At 43.9% G+C, this 27,234-nt stretch overlaps 1 protein-coding gene across 1 annotated transcript in view; it reads right to left on the reverse strand.

Moving 5' to 3' along the window:
* LOC143808261 (arylacetamide deacetylase-like) overlaps window positions 1-27,234 on the reverse strand; it is a 162,284-nt gene that overhangs the window by 53,958 nt on the left and 81,092 nt on the right. Inside the window, exon 2 of the mRNA XM_077290748.1 lies at window positions 12,692-12,914. Within this exon, the coding sequence (XP_077146863.1) occupies window positions 12,692-12,914 (223 nt within the window). The remainder of the gene's footprint in view (window positions 1-12,691; window positions 12,915-27,234) is intronic.

Genomic DNA, 27,234 nt, shown 5'->3' on the forward strand with positions numbered 1-27,234 from the left:
GGGGCAGACCCTCCTCCCGGTGTTACCAAAATCCACAATGAAGGACAGCATCCAATCCAGGTGAAGTCTTAAAAAACGTTTCCTTTATTTGCCAGATGCAACGTTTCGACCACAGAGGTCTTTTTCAAGCTTGTTATCTCCTTGTGCTGTGATCTCGTTGCTCACTCTCCACAATATACTTCGCTTCGTGTCCTTTCTTGGGATGCTGCCGCAATGTAGTGCAGGCGCAGCTCCGTAACGTTCTATCTCTCGCTCTGTCTCTGTCAGGATCCCACCCCTGACAGGGACCTCTGTCTGCAGCTCAGATGTTCCTCCTTCTCCCCCTGTCTGCCTGACAGGTCTTCCCTGGGTCAAGCCCAGTAGCGTTCTGCCTAACTTCCCTTCCAACCCACCAGTTTTACCAGACTGTGAGGAGTGGCCTAATAGATAGAACCTTTTGCTCCCCCTGGTGGCCAGAGTGTGAAGTGTAGTGTGTGACTGATACCTGGTCAGGTGAACTCCTTTAGTGCCATCAGACATAACATCACTCCCTCTGGTGGGAGAGCGACATTACTGCAATGACCAGGACTCTGGGACTCTGCACTTGCATTACTTGGCACCTCATGGCATCCAGTCCCTTTTTAATGGCATAGCCCTTTTTTTACTTGTTTTGTTGCATTAATAAAGTTATATATTTTTTTTATTAAGTACCTTTTGTTACCAGTGTATTTTGGTGACATATCTTGTGAATGAAATCAATTTTAGAATCAGTCAGCCTGTCTTCATTTTTGGTTGACAGGGGTGTGCACCTATCTTATGATTGCACCTGCCGAACTAACAACCCGCTCAGACAACACCCGTGGCAGGGCATGGCAGCATCTCCAAGGTGTACAAGGAGAGGTTGGGGAATAGTTAAAGGGTACTGAAGAACCAGGAAGGACGCTGGTATAGTCACTTAAGTAGTCCTTCACCATCTTCATCAACTCCTCCCTCTGACAGGCACACCCACAAATAGCCCTTGCTAATGTGACAGTTTCATGAAAATTGCCCAGTTGGTGGAACCCCCCCCTTAGTTGCACCTGGTGATTATGACCCTCCCCTGTAATCCTTGGGGGGGGGGAAAGCCGATACCTCTTCCACCAGCATAGTCTGATGGTAATCTTGAGCAAGTGTTCCACTACAGTCCTCTGGCATGCATGCACTGAAGGTGGCACGTCTTCCTCTGACATTAGAGATGCAAGTATCTCCTTGTACTGTGGGTCAAGAAAAGTGCACAGCCAGTGATGGCATTACTGTGATTGGCAAGCCAGCCCAGCATGTTCATTGGCTGCAAATAAAGCGCCAAACCTGCTGGGCAGGTCACTCAAATCTATCGAGGTGAATACCTAAGAATAGCCCGAATACTGTACTAATTTGTGCTAACAAATTGTGCTGAATGTATTCGCTCAACACTAGTCATGACATCAGGTACAGCCAATACAGGAGGACCATCACAGCTACTGTAAATAATGAAGGCAGGGTAAGCAGCGACATTTTAGAACTTTACAGCTTAGGGATAAGTGTTCAGAGTGAACAGCTCATTACACAAATAATCTTAGCCTCATACGGACGTACGATGTTGTATCCAATTTTTTTTTTCCACAAATAGAACATCAACCCATTATAATTAAGCAAGAACTGTCAAAAATTTGATGGCAGATGAACTCCAATACACCCTGTATTAGACAAAGGAGGGTCTCGCATTCTGTTCAAGTTGTTATGCAGTGGTACTTGTTACAGGGCCATGGGGTACTCTTAACCGATTTGGACATTCTTTAAAGGGGTGGTCACGGCAGCGTTGACCCTGTCCGTGGCCCTGGGCATGCAATAAAAGGATGATGGAATGTTTGTGGGGGATAAGGGAATGGTTTGTGACGCCACCTGTGGTACTCTGCTAGGGATGGCAGACATAGCAAAAAGATCACTGGGGCTGATGCAGCAGAGTTGTTACAGCCTTCCACAGGTAGAGCTTAGTCCCAGGGCATATAAAAGGTGTCATCTAAAGGCGTCAATTAAAGTTACTGATGGATGGTAGTGCAGAGCAAGTGATGCAGGAATGAATTGAGAGGACACAGCAGTTTGCAGTGTTCACAGCTCTCAGAGCACGGTATCCAACCGGGTGTGTTGTATCCTCTGGGTCCGTGGTCCAGCCAACTCTCCAGTAGCTTGGGGCACTTGTCCAGAACCCCCTTCTTATGTGCCTATCCTGGTCGACTTATTGTGCTGGCTCCCACCTCTCCTGCCCTGTGCTCCACACACACACACAGTGTCCTAAGCCGGTAGTCGCGATTCCCGACGGGCGATGTCCTCACTGTCCCCTTGACAATCTGACTCCCATTTCAGCAAGCTGTGCGTGGCTGTGACACAGTTACGACAGCCTCCGGTTTCCTAGCTGGGACTTGTAGTACCTCCACTAGTTCAGGGCTGGTCCCCTACTGCGGTATAGAAAACGTTCAGCACAGCCTGGAAAGGGGAGGTGCACAGTCATAGGTTCCCAAACCTTGATAAGTAGAATAAAAACAATGAGCACACTCCTCTGGAGTGTGCTAGTCATTTTTATTCTACTGGTCCCCTACTGCGACCTGGTCAATCCACCTGACGGTCAGCGAGGATACGGGCCCCAGGGGTGGTTTCCACACTTCCTGTGCCCCAAGGACCCCTTAGTTCCTTTTCTCCTTTGACTTTCTTCTGTTATCTCGTGCTGGGACGAGCTCCTACTAGCTCCAGTCCCTGACTCCAACTCACTCTCCTCTCCATGCTTAACTCCTCCCTGGTTTCTATAACAACGTCTGTCTCCACCCACACCTTTTACCTAATCCCTGGCCTGGAGAAGTCTAGTGATGGATGCTAGTGTCAGGGTTCTGTACAGTGTCCCCTCCTTACCAGAGAGTTGGGGCACCACATCTCTGGCTGAGGTACAGTACCTCTGGCGACTGGACCCTCAGGGGCGCCACATATTCCTAAGGTTATGCACCAAGTGCACAGACTGTCAAAAATTAGAAGCAGGGTCATCCATACACCCTTGAAGTCACCAACTGGAGTGTGTTATTGAGGTATTGATTTAAAACATGTGTTGCTTTCTTCTGGTGGTTGATAAAAATGAACAAATCCTGGAGTAGCCCAGACTTTAACCAGAATGAGCCTGTCAGCATTTTCGGTTGACAGCTGAAAGTGCCTGTCTGTTATGACACCCCCGGTGGCACTAAATACCAGCTCAGACAAGACACTAGAGGAAAACGAGCATAACACCTCCAAGGCATAGAGGTACAGCTCATGCCAGGTGTCCAGCTTTAAGACCCAATATTTGAAGGCTGCAGAGAAATTAGGGAGTACGCTGGATTTGTCAACCAGGCATTGCTTGACCATATTTAAAAAAAAAAAGTTTTCCTCCTTGTCAAAAAATACCCAGTCATCAGGGCCTGGACACTGGGACAGTGTCATAAAATTGGTTCAAGCCTTTGACTGTGAACCCATGCTTCTGCTGTAACTGGTGCATTTCTCCCTTGCCTATCCTCCTTTGTTGAGCAAATTAGTTTTACCCCTGCCACTAGCATCGGATGGGAATTTTTTCAATAAGTTTTCTACAATGACCTTCTGGTATAGCACTGCCTCAGGATGGAGAAGATGCAAGGTTCTCTTCATAGTGTGGGTCTAACAGGGTAAACAACCAGTCCTGTTTTTTTTTCCCGACAAGATGAATGCAACTAGCGGGTCAAGGCAGCGGTACCTAATGTCCACCATATGTGCCAAGCTCCCTACAGCCATTACTTCCCCGTCTCCACCATGATGACTCCAGCTCTTCCTCCCTCTCCTCATTCCCCTACTCAGACCATTCACATAGAGATGGGATGAAGAGTTTGTGACTACTGGAATCCGTTGCGCTAGCAAGCAGCTACTGTTCCTCCTTCTCCTCAGCCTTCTCCTAAGGCTGCTGTCACACTAGCAGTATTTGGTCAGTATTTTACCTCAGTATTTGTAAGCCAAAACCAGGAGTGGAACAATTAGAGGAAAAGTATAATAAATGCAGAAGTGGTGCATATGTTTCTATCACCCACTCCTGGTTTTGGCTTACAAATACTGATGTAAAACACTGACCAAATACTGCTAGTGTGACGGCAGCCTAATTTTTACTCAACCCGCGCTTAGCAAATGAGATGAGGCTGGACAGGATAGTATCTCCCTGTCTCATGTCTTCCTCCATCTCCACCTGGTTCACTTACAAAGCTTCATATTTAACTGTGAGCAGCGACTGTTTAAGTAGGCACAGAAGCAGGATTGTCGCTCCGATTATGGCATCACCACCACTCACCATCTTTGTGGAGTCCTAAAAGTCTTGGATTACAGATGTGTCAGATATCCATGCCCACTCTTCAGATGTTAATGTGTGGAAGCCGACCAGAATGTCAACGGACAACGGGCATGTAAAAGCTGCTATTCCACAACTGGCCTTTGCTGCTCACAAAGCCTTGCCAGCATGTGCAGTGTGAAGCTCCAGCACCAGCCTGTAAGTTGGCACTTGGATGCACTGCCATAGCAGTGGCAGCTATCTTGCAGAAATGGGTGAGGATGCAGTATACCTTGACTAGAAGCTCTTGCAAATCTGAGTAGATTTTAGAATCCACTGAAACCACCAAGTTGAGCATGTGGGCCAAGCATACCCTGTGCGAGTTTGACAAGCTTCACAGCTTCCACCAGGTTACTGCAATAATCACACATGACCATGCCCAAATCACACATGACCATGCCCAGTTAGAGGTTCAGTGGTGAGAGCCACAGATCTGTGTTCCATTATTCCTTTAAGTAACTGCCACGTTGTGTGGTTTGTCGAATAAAAAAATGATCTTCAGCAGAGCCTGTTGCAGCTTTGCTGAGGCTGTGCTTAAAGCTTCAGGTTAATGTGGACAACGTGCTCTGAGATAACACCTTGGAGATAGATGGGGTGAAGGAAACCCTTATAGAAGTAGGGACTGCAACCCTCAGCAGCAAAAGCCTGGTGACCTGGTAGGATTCAACCCTGGCGTCCACAAAGCTTACCACAGTGTGCAGTCAGGGAAATTTAGCTTCCCTGGCCACAGAATGCGATTGCTGTTAAATGGACAATCCAAGTAAGTGCATTCGTAAAGGTACAGGGGATGCTCCTGGACATGTGCTGGTACAATGCGGGGACAACACACTGGGACAAAATAGTGGCAGACCAAGTACTGAAGTGGTCATGTGCAGCAGCATTTGGCGAAGGACTGCAAAGCCACAATCCCTGCCTAGAAGTTGTATTCAGCCACTCTTTGCTCCAGCAGTTGTCCCTAGGCTAAATGAAGAACACAAGATGAGCTCTTCGCAGAACTTTTACCATGATGAGTAAACCTTAACACCAGTAGAATCACTAGAATGCTTTGATCAATGACTTTCCATTCAGGCCTAGATATCAATTCTCCCCCTGTAATCACAACTGTCTCTGAGCTGTGCAAGGACATCAGTGAGCTGAGCATGACCGCACAAATTTTTATACGCTCTGATGAGGTAATGCAGCCATTCAATCACAGTAAAGCCACTACCAAGATTGCTACGGCATTACAGTGACTGGCAGGCAATCCCTGCATGTATATAAGCTGTGTAACAGGTGCCAAACATGCGGGCGGGGATTTGAGCATTGAAACAGAGCTCCAACAAATGTTTGACAAGTGCTGAGCACATAACACCCAAACTTCAGTGATATCAAAGTATCACTGAGCACGTTCGCTCATTAATTGTAATCTATGGTGCTATTCACATCTCCATGTTTTATGTGGCAGCCTGAATGACAAGGGCAAAAACAAAGTCGTTGGGTCTGTGAAACACACTTACAGCACCCGGATGACACACCTGTGTGAGAGTGTGTTTGTGAATGGTTTGATCCATGATATTAATGTGCTGGAATTAAAGGAATGACGTACAGTCATAGATAGACAGTTATTAAATCTTTAAAGATTAAATAACAGGGTCTGTACCACAGGACTGGCATGAGGGGATATTACAAAGACCTTTCTAATGATCTTTTTACTCATAGACCTGAGATGGAGACAGGGGGGCATCCTCTACACCTTGAGGAAAGAAGGTTTAAGCATAATAACAGATGTGGATTCTTCACTGTAAGAGCAGTGAGACTATGGAACCCTCTGCCATATGTTGTAAAGAGTGATTCCCCACTAAAATAAAAAAAAAAAATATATATATATATATATATATATATATATATATATATATATATATATATATATATAAATATATATATATTATAGAGATATATTATAGATATATATATATATATATATATATATATATATATATATATATATATATATATATATATATATATATATATTATAGAGATATAGATATATAGATATATATATATATATTATAGAGATATATTATAGAGATATATCTATATATATAATTGTCTAAGGGTTTTTCCGTCTGTCTGTCTTTCTGTCGGTCTGTCTGTCCTGGAAATCCCGCGTCTCTGATTGGTCGAGGCCGCCAGGCCTTGACCAATCAGCGACGGGCACAGTATCAACGTAGATGTCATAATGGTTGCCATGGCGACGATGATGTCATAAAGGTTGCCTCGACCATTCAGCGACGGGCACAGTCTGCCGCGAATTCTGGAATCATCATTGTCCATATACTACGGGGACATGCATATTCTAGAATACCCGATGCATTAGAATCGGGCCACAGTCTAGTATGTATGTATGTATATATATATATATATATATATATATATATATACACATATATATATACAGTGCCTACAAGTAGTATTCAACCCCCTGCAGATTTAGCAGGTTTACACATTTGGAATTAACTTGGCATTGTGACATTTGGACTGTAGATCAGCCTGGAAGTGTGAAATGCACTGCAGCAAAAAAGAATGTTATTTCTTTGTTTATTTTTTTTTTAAATTGTGAAAAGTCTTTTCAGAGGGTCATTTATTATTCAACCCCTCAACCCACCAGAATTCTGTTTGGTTCCCCTAAAGTATTAAGAAGTAGTTCAGGCTCAAAGAACAATGAGCTTCACATGTTGGGATTAATTATCTCTTTTTCCAGCTTTTTCTGACTATTTAAGACCCTCCACAAACTTGTGAACAGCACTCAAACATGGTCAACATGGGAAAGACAAAGGAGCATTCCAAGGTCATCAGAGACAAGATCGTAGAGGGTCACAAGGCTGGCAAGGGGTACAAAACCCTTTCCAAGGAGTTGGGCCTACCTGTCTCCACTGTTGGGAGCATCATCCGGAAGTGGAAGGCTTATGGAACTACTGTTAGCCTTCCACGGCCTGGACAGCCTTTGAAAGTTTCCTCCCGTGCCGAGGCCAGGCTTGTCCGAAGAGTCAAGGCTAACCCAAGGACACCAAGGAAGGAGCTCCGGGAAGATCTCATGGCAGTGGGGACATTGGTTTCAGTCAATACCATAAGTAACGTACTCCACCGCAATGGTCTCCGTTCCAGACGAGCCCGTAAAGTACCTTTACTTTCAAAGCGTCATGTCAAGGCTCGTCTACCGTTTGCTCATGATCACTTGGAGGACTCTGAGACTGACTGGTTCAAGGTTCTCTGGTCTGATGAGACCAAGATCGAGATCTTTGGTGCCAACCACACACGTGACGTTTGGAGACTGGATGGCACTGCATACGACCCCAAGAATACCATCCCTACAGTCAAGCATGGTGGTGGCAGCATCATGCTGTGGGGCTGTTTCTCAGTCAAGGGGCCTGGCCATCTGGTCCGCATCCATGGGAAGATGGATAGCACGGCCTACCTGGAGATTTTGGCCAAGAACCTCCGCTCCTCCATCAAGGATCTTAAGATGGGTCGTCATTTCATCTTCCAACAAGACAACGACCCAAAGCACACAGCCAAGAAAACCAAGGCCTGGTTCAAGAGGCAAAAAATCAAGGTGTTGCAGTGGCCTAGTCAGTGGCCTGACCTTAACCCAATTGAAAACTTGTGGAAGGAGCTCAAGATTAAAGTCCACATGAGACACCCAAAAAACCTAGATAACTTGGAGAAGATCTGCATGGAGGAGTGGGCCAAGATAACTCCAGAGACCTGTGCTGGCCTGATCAGGTCTTATAAAAGACGATTATTAGCTGTAATTGCAAACAAAGGTTATTCCACAAAATATTAAACCTAGGGGTTGAATAATAATTGACCCACACTTTTATGTTTAAAATTTATAAAAATTTAACTGAGCAACAAAACTTTTTGGTTTGTAAGATTTATGCAACTGTTAATAAATCCTGCTCTTGTTTGAAGTTTGAAGGCTCTAACTTATTTGCATCTTATTAAACCTGCTAAATCTGCAGGGGGTTGAATACTACTTGTAGGCACTGTATATATATATATATATATATATATATATATATATATATATATATATATATATATTATATATATTATAGAGATATATATATATATATATATATATATATATATATATATATATATATATATATATATACTAGACTGTGGCCCGATTCTAACGCATCGGGTATTCTAGAATATGCATCATGTCCCCGTAGTATATGGACAATGATGATTCCAGAATTCGCGGCAGACTGTGCCCGTCGCTGATTGGTCGAGGCAACCTTTATGACATCATCGTCGCCATGGCAACCATCATGACATCTATGTCGATACTGTGCCCGTCGCTGATTGGTCGAGGCCTGGCGGCCTCGACCAATCAGAGACGCGGGATTTCCAGGACAGACAGACAGACAGAAAGACAGACAGACAGACAGACGGAAAAACCCTTAGACAATTATATATATAGATATCTCTATAATATATATATATATATATATATATATATATATATATATATATATATATATATATATACAGTGGGGCAAAAAAGTATTTAGTCAGTCAGCAATAGTGCAAGTTCCACCACTTAAAAAGATGAGAGGCGTCTGTAATTTACATCATAGGTAGACCTCAACTATGGGAGACAAACTGAGAAAAAAAAATCCAGAAAATCACATTGTCTGTTTTTTTATCATTTTATTCGCATATTATGGTGGAAAATAAGTATTTGGTCAGAAACAAACAATCAAGATTTATGGCTCTCACAGACCTGTAACTTCTTCTTTAAGAGTCTCCTCTTTCCTCCACTCATTACCTGTAGTAATGGCACCTGTTTAAACTTGTTATCAGTATAAAAAGACACCTGTGCACACCCTCAAACAGTCTGACTCCAAACTCCACTATGGTGAAGACCAAAGAGCTGTCAAAGGACACCAGAAACAAAATTGTAGCCCTGCACCAGGCTGGGAAGAATGAATCTGCAATAGCCAACCAGCTTGGAGTGAAGAAATCAACAGTGGGAGCAATAATTAGAAAATGGAAGACATTCAAGACCACTGATAATCTCCCTCGATCTGGGGCTCCACGCAAAATCCCACCCCGTGGGGTCAGAATGATCACAAGAACGGTGAGCAAAAATCCCAGAACCACGCGGGGGGACCTAGTGAATGAACTGCAGAGAGCTGGGACCAATGTAACAAGGCCTACCATAAGTAACACACTACGCCACCATGGACTCAGATCCTGCAGTGCCAGACGTGTCCCACTGCTTAAGCCAGTACATGTCCAGGCCCGTCTGAAGTTTGCTAGAGAGCATTTGGATGATCCAGAGGAGTTTTGGGAGAATGTCCTATGGTCTGATGAAACCAAACTGGATCTGTTTGGTAGAAACACAACTTGTCGTGTTTGGAGGAAAAAGAATACTGAGTTGCATCCATCAAACACCATACCTACTGTAAAGCATGGTGGTGGAAACATCATGCTTTGGGGCTGTTTCTCTGCAAAGGGGCCAGGACAACTGATCCGGGTACATGAAAGAATGAATGGGGCCACGTATCGTGAGATTTTGAGTGCAAACCTACTTCCATCAGCAAGGGCATTGAAGATGAAACGTGGCTGGGTCTTTCAACATGACAATGATCCAAAGCACACTGCCAGGGCAACGAAGGAGTGGCTTCGTAAGAAGCATTTCAAGGTCCTGGAGTGGCCTAGCCAGTCTCCAGATCTCAACCCTATAGAAAACCTTTGGAGGGAGTTGAAAGTCTGTGTTGCCAAGCGAAAAGCCAAAAACATCACTGCTCTAGAAGAGATCTGCATGGAGGAATGGGCCAACATACCAACAACAGTGTGTGGCAACCTTGTGAAGACTTACAGAAAACGTTTGACCTCTGTCATTGCCAACAAAGGATATATTACTAAGTATTGAGATGAAATTTTGTTTCTGACCAAATACTTATTTTCCACCATAATATGCAAATAAAATGATAAAAAAACAGACAATGTGATTTTCTGGATTTTTTTTTCTCAGTTTGTCTCCCATAGTTGAGGTCTACCTATGATGTAAATTACAGACGCCTCTCATCTTTTTAAGTGGTGGAACTTGCACTATTGCTGACTGACTAAATACTTTTTTGCCCCACTGTATATATATATATCTCTATAATATATATATATATATATATATAATTATTTTTTTACATACACACACACACACACACGTTTCCTTGATAGGGCGTTGATCCAGGGAACAGATTGCCGTATGTGGAGTCAAGGAGGAAATTTTTCTCCCCAATGTGAAGCTTACCGTCTCCCGCATGGGTTTTTTGCCTTCCTCTGGATCAACATGTCAGGGCATGTTAGGATATGGGTTGAACTAGATGGAGTTAAGTCTTTCTTCAACCTTAAAGACTGTTACTTGCAGCACCCAGATGGCACACCTGTGTCCGTGTGATTATGAATGGGTTGATCCATGGTATTAATGTGCTGAACATGATTTTTTGTTTGTAATGCCTTGCAGACAAGCAGAGCAGCGATAAACCCCTGTCCCAGTTTTGGGTTTACGTTAAAGTTCAAAATGTTCATACAGTCCGAGGAGACCTCACAGTTCTATACACTTTTGGGGGGGCTGTTAGAGGTTTAGCAATATGTAGATTCACATTTTTAGTAAAATTTCTCAGTGAAGCTGGCAAATATTTTGAAATTATTTGCCCATCCCTAGTAACAGCCCAATGGATCACTGTTGCCAACCAAGGAATCTTTAGGCAGACATAGGAGATGCTACTTCTATTTTCTCTTTATGACTCCAAGTCCTCCGTGTACACAGAATCTTTGAGACAATGATGTTACTGGCTTCCCTAGTAACCACCTATATACAGATAGGAATACTACGAGTGCCGTGTTCACTTTTTTAAGACAGAAAATTGTTTAATTTCCGTCTTACATTAGAGCAGTGTTTGCCAACTACAGTCCTCAAGAGCCACTACCAGTTTTCAGGATTTTCTTAGTATTGTACAGGTGAAATTATCTTCAGGTGGCTCTTAAGGACTGGAGTTTGGGAACACTGCATTAGAGTATCCAGGTGTTCATGTGACGTCTGTTGTAAATGAGCAGCATGGTGGCTCTGGAATTTGAGCCTATGGTCACACTCCATTAAAAACATCATAAAGGAGCTTGTATGTTCTCCCCATTTTCGCGGCCATTTCCTCATTGTCCTCCAGTTTCCTCCCATACCGCAAAGACATACTAATTGTAACACCCAATGGGACAGTGATGGCAAGGTCTGTAAATTGCTGCAGAATATGATGGTGCTATGTAAGCAAGTAATATAATGGGGCAGAGTTCAAGAACTTGCAGTGTTATCAAAGTCAGCACATTAACTGGCTTCTGGCACTTGAACCATGCTATTAAGCATTTAATTTGTCAGGCAGACACAAAGTGGTTTGGCTTCTTTCTGCAGTATTATGCTGAAAATCCAACATGCTGAAATAGCACTTTGGTATAATTTTCAATATTCACACAGCATATGGTTTTAAGAGGAGATAACACCTAGTGGCCGACATGTCACATATAACTTGGCACAAGGCAACCATTATTTGCTTTAATTCCATTGTTTTTATGCTGAGAGTATAACATATTGGAGATCAGGAAAGTACTGTAGAAATTGCCAATTGGTCCCATTGGGCACCTCTGCCCAGAGGGATTCCTAAAATTAGAAGTTTACAGCATGTGACTGCAAGTTTTACCTGGAGAGATCCCCGTGTGTTTGGATTGCTATGGTGCCAACATACCGTATTCGGCTATCCTTATTGTTTAATTTAGAGTTCTCTCTACAGACATTTATGACTGCTAGATAGTTAGTGTGATCCTCCATATTTACAATTAAGAATTCTTTTCATTTCATATTTTCAGTTGAGTCCACATCTACTGTTATGACAGTATCCTTACCACCATGTGACAACCACTGATAGTACCTGACTCTTTACAGGGTAGTCTGTTGTCTGGTTTGGTCATGGCGTTTATTACATTTTGATGGGGGGTGGGGTATAAAAAAAATGCAGCATGGAGTAATCCCATAAAATAACACTCACCAAAGCTTGAGAAAACAAGATTGTTACTGTACACATGCATGATAAGTGCTAATAAATTTAATGGGGAGATGGGGCTCTTTTTTTCTAACAAACACTATACAGTAGTTGTCAATATACAAATGTCCTGTTTTAGAGTTTAGTAAACAACAATCGGCTAAGAGTCAGGAGTCAGCTTTCTTCTGTGAAAAAGATATATGTTGACATCAGGACGTTTGCTGTATAACATTTTATCACTTACTTGCACTTCCTAAGCACCATCCACCACCATGAATGAAGATAATTGCTCTTCTTAATGTGTTGGATTTTCCTTTAGGTATATACAACCGAACTGGAACATCACTAAACTCAGTGTCCGTGACAATAACGTGGTCATCAGATATGGACTCTGTGTGTTCAGCGTAGGTTAAAAGCATCATAACATCCATGTAATGCTTCACCCCGAACATCTCTGCCATGGTACTCTGTGATTGAGATACAAATGTCCAAACAGTATAAGCGAGATGTAATATAAAAACACCATCACAAGAGGAACTGTAGCCGCTGCAGGCGATATGTGCAATATACAGTAGACTAAAGACTAGAGTAGACTAAAATAATATCTTTATCATATAGAAATAAGTTAAGAACACAGGGCAAATACAAAGAAAGCCGCCAGTCACTGATTGGACTGAGAATACCACAAAGAGCAGAGAATTAAATTATTAAAGTACACGCCATATTAAATATTCTCTCACTAAACTATATATCATTTTACTCAGCCCTCCCTGTTCTATAACATGGTGTCTGCAGATTCCACTGCATTTTCATGGTGCCAGATTCTCTTTAATGGCATTTGTTTCAATTGTTTATGTACATTTTACTTGTATACTTTATGCACCATGCATGTTAAAGACGCACTCCCAAAGTTTTTTTCTGATCATCTTCATATATTGCAATCATGTATTAAGGCACTGTACTTTCACTTGCTCATTTTCCACCCAGTTAATTCTATTTTTCCAGTAGGTCTATGACATCGCGTGATTAAAAACTGACTAGCTGAATCCTTCTAATCCTTCTAAGCGCTATGTAGAAACAGGAAGTCTTTCCCTGCATGAGTTCTCCCTCCAACTCCTGACCCAGCTACTCCACTCCTCTCCCCCCCACCAGGGATTTTCCAGTGATATAGTATTGTAGTTCTAGGGATCACTCATGCAGAGAAGAGACTTCCTGTTTCTACATAGATCTTAATACAGGAAATATATATATCTTGGTACCGTGTTAGCCAGTAGATGTATTGCCACAGATAGATCCATTGAAAAAAGAATGGATATACCTGTGGCAATACATTTTTGTCTCCCAAATCATAAAATTATGGACATGAAATTACTTGTGTTGAAAGGTAACTTCAAAACTCAGAGAGACAGAAGAGTCTGGGAATATAAACTGATCACGACCTTTGACTGTCTTAGTGGTGGAATGAATGTGTTGCATGGATTTATGTCTTTTTACATGGAGTCTAAGGGGTATCGTTTCTCCTTATGGAGAGTGACATACCATCTCTGGCTTGTCAAGGTACGGAGGCTTATTTGCCATACAATGCTCCTCTGGGAATTTAAATATGCAAATTGCCTCTTCTGAGAAAAAGAGGACTTAACTCTATAGCGCCACCTGTTGGAAGTAGCGATCCTACAAGTCACAATCAACCCTCTAACGAGTCGTGCAATATGACTTAGGATAAAAGCCAAATCAGTATCTCAATTCGCAGACACGGTGTTTCGGGCTGTTGGCCCTCGTCAGTGCGAAGCATGAGAACTGATTTGGCTAGGTGAGAGGCTATGGACATGGGGTCTAGGGGGTATCGTTTCTCCTTATGGAGAGTGACATATCATCTCTGGCTTGTCAAGGTAAGGAGGCTTATTTGCCACACAATGCTCCTCTGGGAATTTAAATATGCAAATTGCCTCTTCTGAGAAAAAGAGGACTTAACTCTATAGCGCCACCTGTTGGAAGTAGCGATCCTACAAGTCACAATCAACCCTCTAATGAGTCGTGCAATATGACTTAGGATAAAAGCCAAATCAGTATCTCAATTCGCAGACACAGTGTTTCGGGCTGTTGGCCCTCATCAGTGCGAAGCATGAGAACTGATTTCGCTAGGTGAGAGGCTCTGGTCACGTGAGCGGTCACATGACAGCCACGCGACCAATCACAAGCCGCGATGTCATCTAAGGTCTTTCAAGCGCTCATTCTTAGGAACGGAGGCTGCCGATTACATCGGTAAGGTCCAGGAGAGGTGAGTATATCAATATTTTTTATTTTTATTCTTTATTTTACACATTAATATGGATCCCAGGGCCTGAAGGAGAGTTTCCTCTGCTTCAGACCCTGGGAACCATCAGGATACCTTCCGATACTTGGTGTTCCATTGACTTGTATTGGTATCGGGTATCGGTATCGGCGATATCCGATACTTTTCGGGTATCGGCCGATACTAACCTATACTTTCAAGTATCGGACGGTATCGCTCAACACTAGTGGTGAAATTGCAAAAAAACTCCCACTTTTTTTTTAACCCCTTAAGCCCCGAGGGTGGTTTGCACGTTAATGACCGCGCCAATTTTTACAATTCTGACCACTGTCCCTTTATGAGGTTATAACTCTGGATCACTTCAACGGATCCCGGTGATTCGGACATTGTTTTTTCGTTACATATTGTACTTCATGATAGTGGTAAAATTTCTGATATTACCTGCGTTTGTGGAAAAAAACCTGGAAATTTGGTGAAAAATTTTGAAAATTTCGCAGTTTTCCAACTTTGAATTTTTATGCCCTTAAATCAGATATGTCACACAAAATACTTAATAAGTAACATTTTCCACATGCCCACTTTACATCAGCACAATTTTGGAACCAACATTTTTCTGTGTTAGGGAGTTGTAAGGGTTAAAAGTTGACCAGCAATTTCTCATTTTTACAACACCATTTTCCTTTTTGTGGGGAAAAAAAATAAAAAATTTACTTAAGTTCAAATTTGTTTCATTTTACCAAGGGTAACAGGACAAATTGTACAACTTTTGGGGTCCATTTTCTCCTGAGTGCGCCGATACAATATGTGGGGATAAGCCACTGTTTGGGCACATGGCAGAGCTCGGAAGAGAAGGAGCACCATTTGACTTCTCAATGCAAAATTGGGACGCCATGTTGCGTTTGGAGAGCCCCTGATGTGCCTCAACATTGAAACCCCCCACAAGTGACACCATTTTGGATTTAGACCCCCTAAGGAACTTATCTAGATGTGTGGTGAGAGTTTTGAACTCCCAAGTTTTTCACTACAGTTTGACGCAGAGCCGTGAAAATAAAAAAAAATGTCCCCGCAAAAATTTTTTTTGCCCCCAGTTTAATATTTTCACAAGGGTAAAGGAGAAATTGGACCCCAACATTTATCCGCATACTTAGGACGAATTGGGCACCCTATATGTGGGGGGAACCACCGTTTGGGTGCATGGCAGAGCTCGGAAGGGAAAGAGCGCCATTTGGAATGCAGACTTAGATGGAATGGTCTGCGGGCGTCACGTGCGAGCCCCTGATGTACCTAAACAGTAGAAACCCCCCCACAAGTGACCCATATTGGAAACTAGAACCCCCAAGGAACTTCTCTAAATGTGTTGTGAGAACTTTGAACCCCCAAGTGTTTCACTACAGTTTATAACGCAGAGCCGTGAAGAAAAAAAAAAAAAAAAACATTTTCCCACAAAAATGTTTTTTTTTTAGCCCCACAAATACCCTATATGTTGGGGTAAACCCCTGTTTGGGCGCACTGGAGAGCTCGGAAAGGAAGAATCACTTACTTTTTCAACGCAGAATTGGCTGGAATTGAGATCAGACACCATGTCGTGTTTGGAGGGCCCTGGTCTGCCTAAACAGTGGAAACCCCCAATTGTAACTGAAACCCGAACCCAAACACACCCCTAACTCCAACACACCCCCAACCCTAACCCTATTTTAGCCCCAACCCTAACCGGAAAATGGAAACACATGTTTTTAATTTTATTATTTTTCCCCTAACTAAAGGGGTCATGAAGTGATGGTTTGATTTACTTTTATAGCTCGTTTCTTAGCTGATTTTTATGGTTGGCAGCTGTCACACACGCTTTTTATCGCAAAAAATATTTTTTGCGTCTCCACATTTTGAGAGCTATGATTTCCACATTTTAGTCCACAGAGTCATGTGAGGTCTTGTTTTTTGCGGGACGAGTTGATGTTTTTAATGGTAACATTTTTGGGCACGTGACATTTTTGATCGCTTTTTATTCCGATTGTTGCGAGGCAGAATGACCACAAACCAGCCATTCATGAATTTTTGGTAGGGGGGGCGTTTATACCGTTCCATGTTTGGCAAAATTGATAAAGCAGTTTTATTCTTCGGGTCAGTATGATTACAGCGATACCTCATTTCTCTAATTTTTTTATGTTTTGTTGCTTTTAGATTATAAAAACAATTTAGAAAAAAATTTTTGCATCGCTTTATTCTGAGAACTATAACTTATTTTTCGCTGATGAGGCTGTATGGTGGCTCATTTTTCTTGCGGGACAAGATGATGCTTTCAGCGGTACCATGGTTATTTATATCCGTCTTTTTGATCACGTGTTATTTCACTTTTTGTTCGGCGGTACGATAAAGCGTTTTTTTTTTGCCTCGATTTATTTATTTTTATTTATTTTTTTATGGTCTTCACTGAAGGGGTTAACTAGTGCGACAGTTTTATAGCTCTGGTCGATACTAAATGTGTACTTGTTTTTTTTATTTAAAGAAATGTATTTATGGGAACAATATTTTTTTATTTAGGATTTTTTAATTTTTTTAAACACATCTAAATATATATTTTCTTTACATTATCACATTGTCTCGGGGGGACATCTGTTGTGAATTCCGTTCTCGGGCTCTCTCCCGTGGTCATGAGTGGTACTGTGTGAGTTCTGTTCTTGGGCTCCCTCTGGTGGCCTTTAGCGATATGGCTGGTCTGTAGCTGGGCTCAGCTGCATCATTTCCTGCTAGGCTGGCTCCTATTTAACTCACCTGGACCTTTATTTGTTGCCTGCTGTCGTTGTATTCAGTACTGGTTCTGATTTCTCCTGGACCTCCCTTGTGTCCTGCCTCCTCCTGGAGAAGCTAAGTCTTGCTTGTTCATATTGCTCATTATTTCCTTGAAAACGTTTCTCAGTATATAATTAGTTCAGTCCAGCTTGCTTTTATGTGATTTTTTCGCTTGCTGGTAGCTCTGGGGTGCAAGAGTGCGCCCCTCACATCGTGAGTCGGTGTGGGGGTTCTTGCATTCTCTGCGTGGATGTTTTTGATAGTTTTTGTACTGACCGCACAGATCCCTTACTATCTTCTGTCTATCTAGTGTTAGCGGGCCTCATTTGCTAAACCTGTTTCATTTCTACGTTTGTATTTTCTCCTTAACTCGCCGTTATTATTTGTGCGGGCTGTCTATAACTTTGGGGTTATTTCTCTGAGGCAAGTGAGGTCTTTGCTTTCTCTCTAGGGGTAGCCAGTTTCTCAGGCTGTGAAGAGGTGTCTAGGTTTTCAGGTAACGCTCCACGGCTGCCTTTAGTGTGTGTGGATAGGATCAGGGTTGCGGTCAGTATAGTTCCCACATCCCCAGAGCTCGTCCTAATATTCTGGTTTACCTGTCAGGTCAGTTTGGTGATCCTACCACCGGATCATAACAGTACAGCAGGCCAATAAAGTGTTAATGCATCGCAGAAGAGGGATAAGAAAAGTCCTGAGGTCATTTTTTTTCCTTTCCAGTGTGTCTAGCCTCTCTCCTCCCCTTAATCTCTGGGTGGTTCAGAATTCAGCTGCAGATATGGACATTCAGAGTTTGCCTACTAGTGTGGATCATCTCACTGCAAGGGTACAAGGCATTCAGGATTATGTAGTTCGCAGTCCTATGTCAGAGCCTAAAATACCAATTCCTGAGCTGTTCTCCGGAGATAGATCTAGGCTTCTGAACTTTAAGAATAATTGCAAGTTGTTCCTTTCTCTGAGACCTCGTTCCTCTGGTGATTCTGTTCAGCAAGTTAAAATTATTATTTCTTTGTTGCGTGGTGACCCTCAAGATTGGGCATTCTCTCTGGCGCCAGGAGATCCTGCATTGCTAAATGTAGATGCGTTTTTTCTGGCGCTTGGATTGCTTTATGAGGAACCTAATTTAGTAGACCAGGCAGAAAAGATTTTGCTGGCTCTCTCTCAGGGTCAGGATGAAGCAGAGGTTTACTGTCCGAAGTTTAGGAAATGGTCTGTGCTCACTCAATGGAATGAGTGCACCCTGGCAGGGATTTTCAGAAAGGGTCTTTCTGAAGCCCTTAAGGATGTTATGGTGGGGTTCCCCAAGCCTGCGGGTCTGAATGAGTCAATGTCTTTGGCCATTCAGATTGATCGGCGTTTGCGGGAGCGCAAACCTGTGCACCATCTGGCGGTATTTTCTGAACAGAAACCTGAGTCTATGCAATGTGACAGGATTCTGACCAGAGTTGAACGGCAAAATCACAGACGTCAGAATGGGTTGTGCTTTTACTGTGGTGATTCTGCTCATGTTATCTCAGAGTGTTCTAAGCGCACAAGAGGCTCCACTAGGTCTGTCACCATTGGTACTGTACAGCCTAAATTCATTTTTTCTGTTACTTTGATTTGCTCTCTGTCATCCTACTCGGTTATGGCTTTTGTGGATTCAGGTGCTGCCCTGAATTTGATGGATTTGTCATTTGCCAGGCGCTGTGGTTTTATCTTGGAGCCTTTACAATTCCCTATTCCTCTAAAGGGAATTGATGCTACGCCATTGGCCAAGAATAAACCTCAGTACTGGACTCAAGTGACCATGTGCATGACTCCTGCACATCAGGAGGTTATTCGCTTTCTTTTACTACATAATTTGCATGATGTTGTCGTGTTGGGTCTGCCATGGCTCCAGGATCATAATCCAGTCCTGGATTGGAAAGCAATGTCTGTGTCAAGTTGGGGTTGCCTGGGAATTCATGGCGATGCTCCTTTGGTGTCAATTGCTTCTTCTACTCCTTCTGAAGTCCCTGAATTTTTGTCGGACTACCAGGATGTATTTGATGAGCCCAAATCCAGTGCCCTACCTCCTCATAGGGATTGTGATTGCGCTATAAATTTGATTCCTGGTAGTAAATTCCCTAAGGGCCGACTTTTTAATTTATCTGTACCAGAACATGCCGCTATGCGGAATTATATAAAGGAGACTTTGGAGAAAAGGCATATTCGCCCGTCCTCGTCCCCTTTGGGTGCGGGGTTCTTTTTTGTGGCCAAGAAGGATGGTTCTCTGAGACCCTGTATAGATTATCGCCTTCTAAATAAAATCACGGTCAAATTTCAGTACCCTTTGCCACTGTTGTCTGATCTGTTTGCTCGGATTAGGGGGGCCAGTTGGTTCACCAAGATAGATCTTCGAGGAGCGTATAATCTTGTGCGCATAAAGCAGGGCGATGAATGGAAAACAGCATATAATACGCCCGAAGGCCATTTTGAGTACTTGGTGATGCCTTTTGGGCTTTCTAATGCCCCCTCTGTGTTTCAGTCCTTCATGCACGACATCTTCCGAGAGTATCTGGATAGATTTATGATTGTGTACCTGGAAGATATTTTGGTCTTTTCTGATGATTGGGAATCTCATGTGAAGCAGGTCAGGATGGTATTTCAGGTCCTGCGTGCCAATGCCTTGTTTGTGAAGGGCTCTAAATGTCTCTTCGGAGTCCAGAAGGTTTCCTTTTTGGGCTTTATTTTTTCTCCTTCTACTATTGAGATGGATCCAGTCAAGGTCCAGGCTATTTATGACTTGACTCAACCTACATCAGTGAAGAGTCTTCAGAAGTTCTTGGGTTTTGCTAATTTTTACCGTCGTTTCATCACTAATTTTTCTAGTGTGGTTAAGCCTTTGACGGATTTGACCAAGAAGGGTTCTGATGTGACGAATTGGTCTCCTGCAGCCGTGGAGGCCTTTCAGGAGCTGAAACGTCGGTTTCTTCGGCTCCTGTCTTGCGCCAGCCGGATGTCTCTCTTCCCTTCCAGGTCGAGGTTGATGCTTCTGAGATTGGAGCAGGGGCTGTCTTGTCGCAGAAAAGCTCTGATGGCTCTGTGATGAGACCATGTGCTTTCTTTTCATGAAAGTTTTCGCCTGCCGAGCGGAATTATGATGTTGGTAATCGGGAGTTGTTGGCAATGAAGTGGGCATTTGAGGAGTGGCGACATTGGCTTGAGGGAGCCAAGCATCGTGTGGTGGTCTTGACTGATCACAAGAATTTGACTTATCTCGAGTCTGCTAAGCGATTAAATCCTAGACAGGCTCGATGGTTGCTGTTTTTCTCCCGTTTTGATTTTGTGGTTTCTTATCTTCCGGGTTCGAAAAACGTGAAGGCTGATGCCCTTTCTAGGAGTTTTGTGCCTGACTCCCCGGGAGTTTCTGAACCGGTTGGTATCCTCAGAGAGGGGGTGATTGGGTCTGCCATCTCTCCTGATTTACGACGGGTGCTGCAGGAATTTCAGGCCAATAGACCTGACCGTTGTCCACCGGAGAGACTGTTTGTCCCGGATAGATGGACCAGTAGAGTCATTTCCGAGGTTCATTCTTCGGTGCTGGCGGGTCATCCTGGGATTTTTGGTACCAGGGATTTGGTGGCTAGGTCCTTTTGGTGGCCTTCCTTGTCGCGGGATGTGCGTTCCTTTGTGCAGTCCTGTGGGATTTGTGCTCGGGCCAAACCTTGCTGTTCTCGTGCCAGTGGTTTGCTTTTGCCTTTGCCTGTCCCGAAGAGGCCTTGGACGCATATTTCCATGGATTTTATTTCAGATCTTCCTGTCTCTCAGAGGATGTCTGTCATCTGGGTGGTGTCACCACCTCGCGGTCCGGGGCACCTACTTTCTCTTCCCCGCCTGTTCTTACCTCCTCCGGTTCTGTCCTGAGCCAGCAGGGTCACGCTCCGGTCATCCGCCGGCGCTCCGGGGCCCATCCCTGCAGACATGCTGCCCGGGTCCTTGCTCCCATGTCTGCTGCACTTCCTCGTTCCTCTCCCTCTCCTAGGGAGTGCATAGGGGGCGGGCAGGCCAGCTCTCTGGCTTCTTAAACGGCCAGCCCGTTCCTACTCACTGCCCCTCCTCCCGGCCTATCACCTGCAGGCTGGAGGGATAAAAGGATCTCAGTCACTCCTGGACTCCGCCTGGGCAACTTCTATTATCCTGAAGTTGCTGCTCCAGGTCTTGTCCTGCTATGCTTACCAATCCAGTTTGCCTGCCTTACTCTGTGTTCCTTTTTCCCCTAGGATCGTGTCTGGCCTTCTCGGCATCCTGTGTCCTGGATCCTGGACGGTTCCCTGCAGTCTTCAGCCTGCTTCCTAGTTCCACGTTCTGCCCTGTCTTTTCAGTTCATTTCTCCCCAGCCTCCTAGGTCGGTTTAACACAGGTGTCTGTTTCATCGGACCCTCTATTGGTGGTCAAGGGGAAATCCCTGTATAGGGGTCACTCCAAGCCTTGGACTCCGTAGAGGCACCCTGGTGTTGTGGTCCTGTGGCCCTCCTTTGGGGAGTCTCCCCTAGTATTTGTATTACTTTACAATAAAGCTTTTAACCTGCTTTCTTGGTCTGGCTCTCCCTTCCTGGTATCAGCAACCGCTGTATTTGCGGTCCAGAGGGTCCACCCGATAGACCCATCTGTAGGGCGTGACAGGTGGTTTGTGATAGTTTTTCTAAAATGGTCCATTTGGTGCCCCTGCCTAAGCTGCCTTCCTCCTCCGATTTGGTTCCACTGTTTTTTCAGAATGTGGTTCGTTTGCATGGTATTCCGGAGAACATTGTGTGACAGAGGATCCCAGTTTGTGTCCAGGTTTTGGCGGTCCTTTTGTGCTAAGATGGGCATTGAATTGTATTTTTCGTTGGCATTCCATCCTCAGACGAATGGCCAAACCGAACGAACTAATCAGACCTTGGAAACTTATCTGAGATGTTTTGTTTCTGCTGATCAGGATGATTGGGTGACTTTTTTGCCCTTGGCTGAGTTCGCCCTCAATAATCGGGCTAGTTCTGCTACTTTGGTTTCGCCTTTTTTTTGCAATTCTGGTTTTCATCCTCGTTTTTCCTCAGGTCAGGTGGAGTCTTCTGACTGTCCTGGGGTGGATTCTGTGGTGGATAGGTTGCAGCAGATTTGGAACCATGTGGTGGACAACTTGACGCTGTCACAAGAGAAGGCTCAGCGCTTTGCTAACCGCCGTCGCTGTGTGGGTCCCCAACTTCGTGTGGGGGATTTGGTATGGTTGTCTTCTCGTTACGTTCCTATGAAGGTTTCCTCTCCTAAGTTCAAGCCTCGTTTCATCGGTCCTTATAGGATTTTGGAAATCCTCAACCCTGTGTCATTTTGTTTGGACCTCCCAGCATCGTTTGCCATTCATAATGTGTTCCATAGGTCATTGTTGCGGAGATACGTGGTGCCTGTGGTCCCTTCTGTGAAACCTCCTGCTCCGGTCTTGGTCGAGGGGGGAATTGGAGTATGTGGTGGAGAAGATCTTGGATTCTTGTGTTTCGAGACGGAAGCTCCAGTACTTGGTTAAATGGAAGGGCTATGGTCAGGAGGATAATTCCTGGGTTGTCGCCTCCGATGTCCATGCGGCCGATTTGGTTCGTGCCTTTCATTCGGCTCGTCCTGATCGGCCTGGGAGCTCTGGTAAGGGTTCGGTGACCCCTCCTCAAGGGGGGGGTACTGTTGTGAATTCCGTTCTCGGGCTCCCTCCTGTGGTCATGAGTGGTACTGTGCGAGTTCTGTTCTTGGGCTCCCTCTGATGGCCTTTAGCGATATGGCTGGTCTGTAGCTGGGCTCAGCTGCATCATTTCCTGCTAGGCTGGCTCCTATTTAACTCACCTGGACCTTTATTTGTTGCCTGCTGTCGTATTCAGTACTGGTTCTGATTTCTCCTGGACCTCACTTGTGTCCTGTCTCCTCCTGGAGAAGCTAAGTCTTGCTTGTTCATATTGCTCATTATTTCCTTGAAAACGTTTCTCAGTATATAATTAGTTCAGTCCAGCTTGCTTTTATGTGATTTTTTCGCTTGCTGGTAGCTCTGGGGTGCAAGAGTACGCCCCTCACATCGTGAGTCGGTGTGGGGGTTCTTGCATTCTCTGCGTGGATGTTTTTGATAGTTTTTGTACTGACCGCACAGATCCCTTACTATCTTGTGTATATCTAGTGTTAGCGGGCCTCATTTGCTAAACCTGTTTCATTTCTACGTTTGTATTTTCTCCTTAACTCACCGTTATTATTTGTGGGGGCTGTCTATAACTTTGGGGTTATTTCTCTGAGGCAAGTGAGGTCTTTGCTTTCTCTCTAGGGGTAGCCGCCAGTTTCCGAGGCTGTGAAGAGGCGTCTAGGTTTTCAGGTAACGCTCCACGGCTGCCTTTAGTGTGTGCAGATAGGATCAGGGTTGCGGTCAGTATAGTTCTCACATCCCCAGAGCTCGTCCTAATATTCTGGTTTACCTGTCAGGTCAGTTTGGTGATCCTACCACCGGATCATAACAGACATCACATTATAGTGACAGATCGCTCATCTGACACTTTGCAGAGCACTGTGTCAGATCAGCGATCTGACGTGCACTGCTTCAGGCTTACAGCCACCTCCCTGCAGGACCCGTATGTAGCCCCGAGGCTTTTTGGATCAGGGGCCTGCAGGGAGGAGATGGTCCGTACAAGGTGAGCACATCGCCTTGTACCGAGGGTTTCAGGGAAGCCCGCAGGGATCCCCCCCTGCTGGATGCTTCCCTATGCACCCAGAATGCTGCGATCATGTTTGATCGCAGTGTGCTGGAGGGGTTAATGTGCCGGGGCAGTCCATGACTGCTCCTGGCACAGTGCTGGATGTCAGCTGCGATAGTCAGCTGACACCCGGCCGCGCTCCCCCAATGAGCGCAGCCGATTGCATATGACATACTATCCTGTCAAGGTGACCTGGGACTTAATTCCCAGTGACGGGATAGTATGTCATATGGAATTAAGGGGTTAACCCCTTCACCTCCAAGGGTGGTTTGCACGTTAATGACCGGGCCAATTTTTACAATTCTGACCACTGTCCCTTTATGAGGTTATAACTATGGAACGCTTAAACGGATCTTGGCGATTCTGTCAATGTTTTCTCGTGACGTATTGTACTTCATGATAGTGGTAAAATTTCTTCGATATAACTTGCGTTTGTGAAAAAAATGGAAATTTGGCGAAAATGTTGAAAATTTCGCAATTTTCCAACTTTGAATTTTTATGCCCTTAAATCACAGAGATATGTCATACAAAATACTTAATAGGTAACATTTCCCACATGTCTACTTTACAGCAGCACAATCTAGGAACCAAAATTTTTTTTGGGTAGGGAGTTATAAGGGTTAAAAGTTGACCAGCAATTTCTCATTTTTACAACGCCATTTTTTTTTTAGGGACCACATCTCATTTGAAGTAATTTTGAGGGGTCTATATGACAGAAAATACCCAAGTGTGACACCATTCTAAAAACTGCACCCCTCAAGGTGCTCAAAACCACATTCAAGAAATTTATTAATCCTTCAGGTGTTTCACAGGAATTTTTGGAATGTTTAAATAAAAATGAACATTTAAATTTTTTTCACACAAAATTTATTTCAGCTCCAATTTGTTTTATTTTACCAATGGTAACAGGAGAAAATGGACCCCAAAAGTTGTTGTCCAATTTGTCCTGAGTAGGCCGATACCCCATATGTGGGGGTAAACCACTGTTTGGGTGCATGGCAGAGCTTGGAAGGGAAGGAGCGCCATTTGACTTTTCAATGCAAAATTGACTGGAATTAAGATGGGACGCCATGTTGCGTTTGGAGAGCCGCTGATGTGCCTAAACATTGAAACCCCCCACAAGTGACACCATTTTGGAAAGTAGACCCCCTAAGGAACTTATCTAGATGTGTGGTGAGCACTTTGACCCAACAAGTGCTTCACAGAAGTTTATAATGCAGAGCTGTAAAAATAAAAAATCATTTTTTCACAAAGTATCTTTTTGCCCCCAAGTTTTTATTTTCTCAAGGGTAAGAGAAGAAATTAGACCAAAAAAGTTGTTGTGCAATTTGTTTTGAGTACGCCGATACCCCATATGTGGGGGTAAACAACTGTTTGGGCGCATGGCAGAGCCCGGAAGGGAAGAAGCGCCATTTGACTTTTCAATGCAAAATTGACTGGAATTAGGATGGGACGCCATGTCACGTTTGGAGAGCCCCTGATGTGCTTAAACATTAAACCCCCCAACAAGTGATACCATTTTGGAAAGTAGACCCACTAAGGAACTTATCTAGATGTGTTTTGAGAGCTTTGATCCCCCAAGTGTTTCACTACAGTTTATAACGCAGAGCCGTGAAAATAAAAAATATTTTTTTTTCCACAAAAATTATTTTCAGCCCCCAGTTTTGTATTTTCCCAAGGATAACAGGATAAATTGGACCCCAAAAGTTGTTGTCCAATTTGTCCTAAGTATGCTGATACCCCATATGTGGGGGGTACCACTGTTTGGGCGCATGGCAGAGCTCGGAAGGGAAGGAGCGCCATTTGGAATGCAGATTTAGATGGATTGGTCTGCAGGTGTCACGTTGCATTTTCAGAGCCCCTGATGTACCCAAACAGTAGAAACCCCCAAAAGTGACCCCATATTGGAAACTAGACCTCCTAAGGAACTTATCTAGATGTGTTGTGAGAACTTTGAACCCCCAAGTGTTTCACTACAGTTTACAACGCAGAGCCGTGAAAATAAAACATATTTTTTTTCCCACAAAAATGATTTTTAGCCCCCCAAATTTATATTTTCCCAAGGGTAACAAGAGAACTTGGACCCCAAAAGTTGTTGTCCAATTTGTCCCGAGTACGCTGATGCCCCATATGTTGGGGTAAAACCCTGTTTGGGCGCACGGGAAAGTTCGGAAGGGAAGGAGCACTGTTTTACTTTTTCAATGCAGAATTGGCTGGAATTGAGATCGGACGCCATGTCGCGTTTGGAGAGCCCCTGATGTGCCTGAACAGTGGAAACTCCCCAATTCTACCTGAAATCCTAATCCAAACACACCCCTAACCCTAATCCCAACGGTAACCCTAATTACACCCCTAATCCTGACACACCCCTAGCTCTAATCCCAACCCTAATCCCAACCGTAAATGTAATCCAAACCCTGACCCTAACTTTAGCCCCAACCCTAACCCTATCTTTAGCCCCAACCCTAACCCTAGCCCTAATGGGAAAATGGAAATAAATACATTTTTTTTAATTTTATTATTTTTCCCTAACTAAGGGGGTGATGAAGGGGGGGGTTGATTTACTCTTATAGCATTTTTTATAGCAGATTTTTATGATTGGCAGCCGTCACACACTAAAAGACGCTTTTTATAGCAAAAAAGTTTTTGCGTTACCACATTTTGAGAGCTATAATTTTTCCATATTTTGGTCCACAGAGTCATGTGAGGTCTTGTTTTTTGCGGGACGAGTTGACGTTTTTATTGGTAACATTTTCGGACATGTGACAGTTTTTGATCGCTTTTTATTCCGATTTTTGTGAGGCAGAATGACAAAAAAACAGCTATTCTGAGGACTATAACTTTTTTATTTTTTCTTTGATGATGCTGTATGGCAGCTCGTTTTTTGCGGGACAAGATTACGTTTTCAGCGGTACCATGGTTATTTATATCCCTCTTTTTGATCGCGTGTTATTCCACTTTTTGTTCGGCGGTATGATAATAAAGCGT

Source organism: Ranitomeya variabilis, chromosome 2 (genome assembly GCF_051348905.1).
Source record: "Ranitomeya variabilis isolate aRanVar5 chromosome 2, aRanVar5.hap1, whole genome shotgun sequence".
NCBI classification, from domain to species: domain Eukaryota; kingdom Metazoa; phylum Chordata; class Amphibia; order Anura; family Dendrobatidae; genus Ranitomeya; species Ranitomeya variabilis.